This window comes from Opisthorchis viverrini, assembly GCF_000715545.1.
Source record: "Opisthorchis viverrini unplaced genomic scaffold scaffold23274, whole genome shotgun sequence".
NCBI lineage: Eukaryota > Metazoa > Platyhelminthes > Trematoda > Opisthorchiida > Opisthorchiidae > Opisthorchis > Opisthorchis viverrini.
In genome coordinates, this window is record NW_008766353.1 from 1 (window position 1) to 474 (window position 474).

Consider the following 474-nt stretch of genomic DNA (forward strand, 5'->3'; position numbering starts at 1 on the left):
AAATTCTAAATTACGGCGCTCTCAGTGATGGCCGTTAGCGCTTCGGTAAAAATCAAGGTCAGTGCATGACATCCATGGAACGTCTGCTTGGCGTCTACATGACAGCACTCTTGAGTCATATGCGATTTCAGCTTGCTGGCGTGCCCGGAAACCTTCTCCACACAGCAGAGAATGTTGGATATCACGAGACTCAACGCGATAGAATACGCAGTCTCTGCGGTCATCAGTCGGCTGACCACACGGTCACAGTAATAAATTTGCAATGAAGCCATTACTTTTGTTATTTGCAAGTGCCCAAAAATGCATCAAAATGAGTGCAGAGACCGGCGCTCTAGTTTCGGCAAAGTACTGTCGAGTGCTCTCAACAACTATTTCATGATTTCCGTGGTTCTTCATTTGTTTGCAACCAGGATACGTACTTTCTGCAAGCCCTCAGGAGTTGTCAGTATTAGAAGGCAGAATTACCCAATAAAA

The 474-nt window shown here is 45.6% G+C and overlaps 1 protein-coding gene across 1 annotated transcript; it reads right to left on the reverse strand.

Moving 5' to 3' along the window:
- Positions 1-5: 5 nt before the first annotated feature.
- T265_12377 (hypothetical protein) lies at positions 6-272 on the reverse strand (the record flags this gene model as incomplete). Its single annotated transcript, XM_009179887.1, has 1 exon — positions 6-272. One exon carries the CDS (start codon positions 270-272, stop codon positions 6-8), a length of 267 nt encoding a protein of 88 aa, XP_009178151.1.
- Between the last annotated feature and the right edge of the window lie 202 nt (positions 273-474).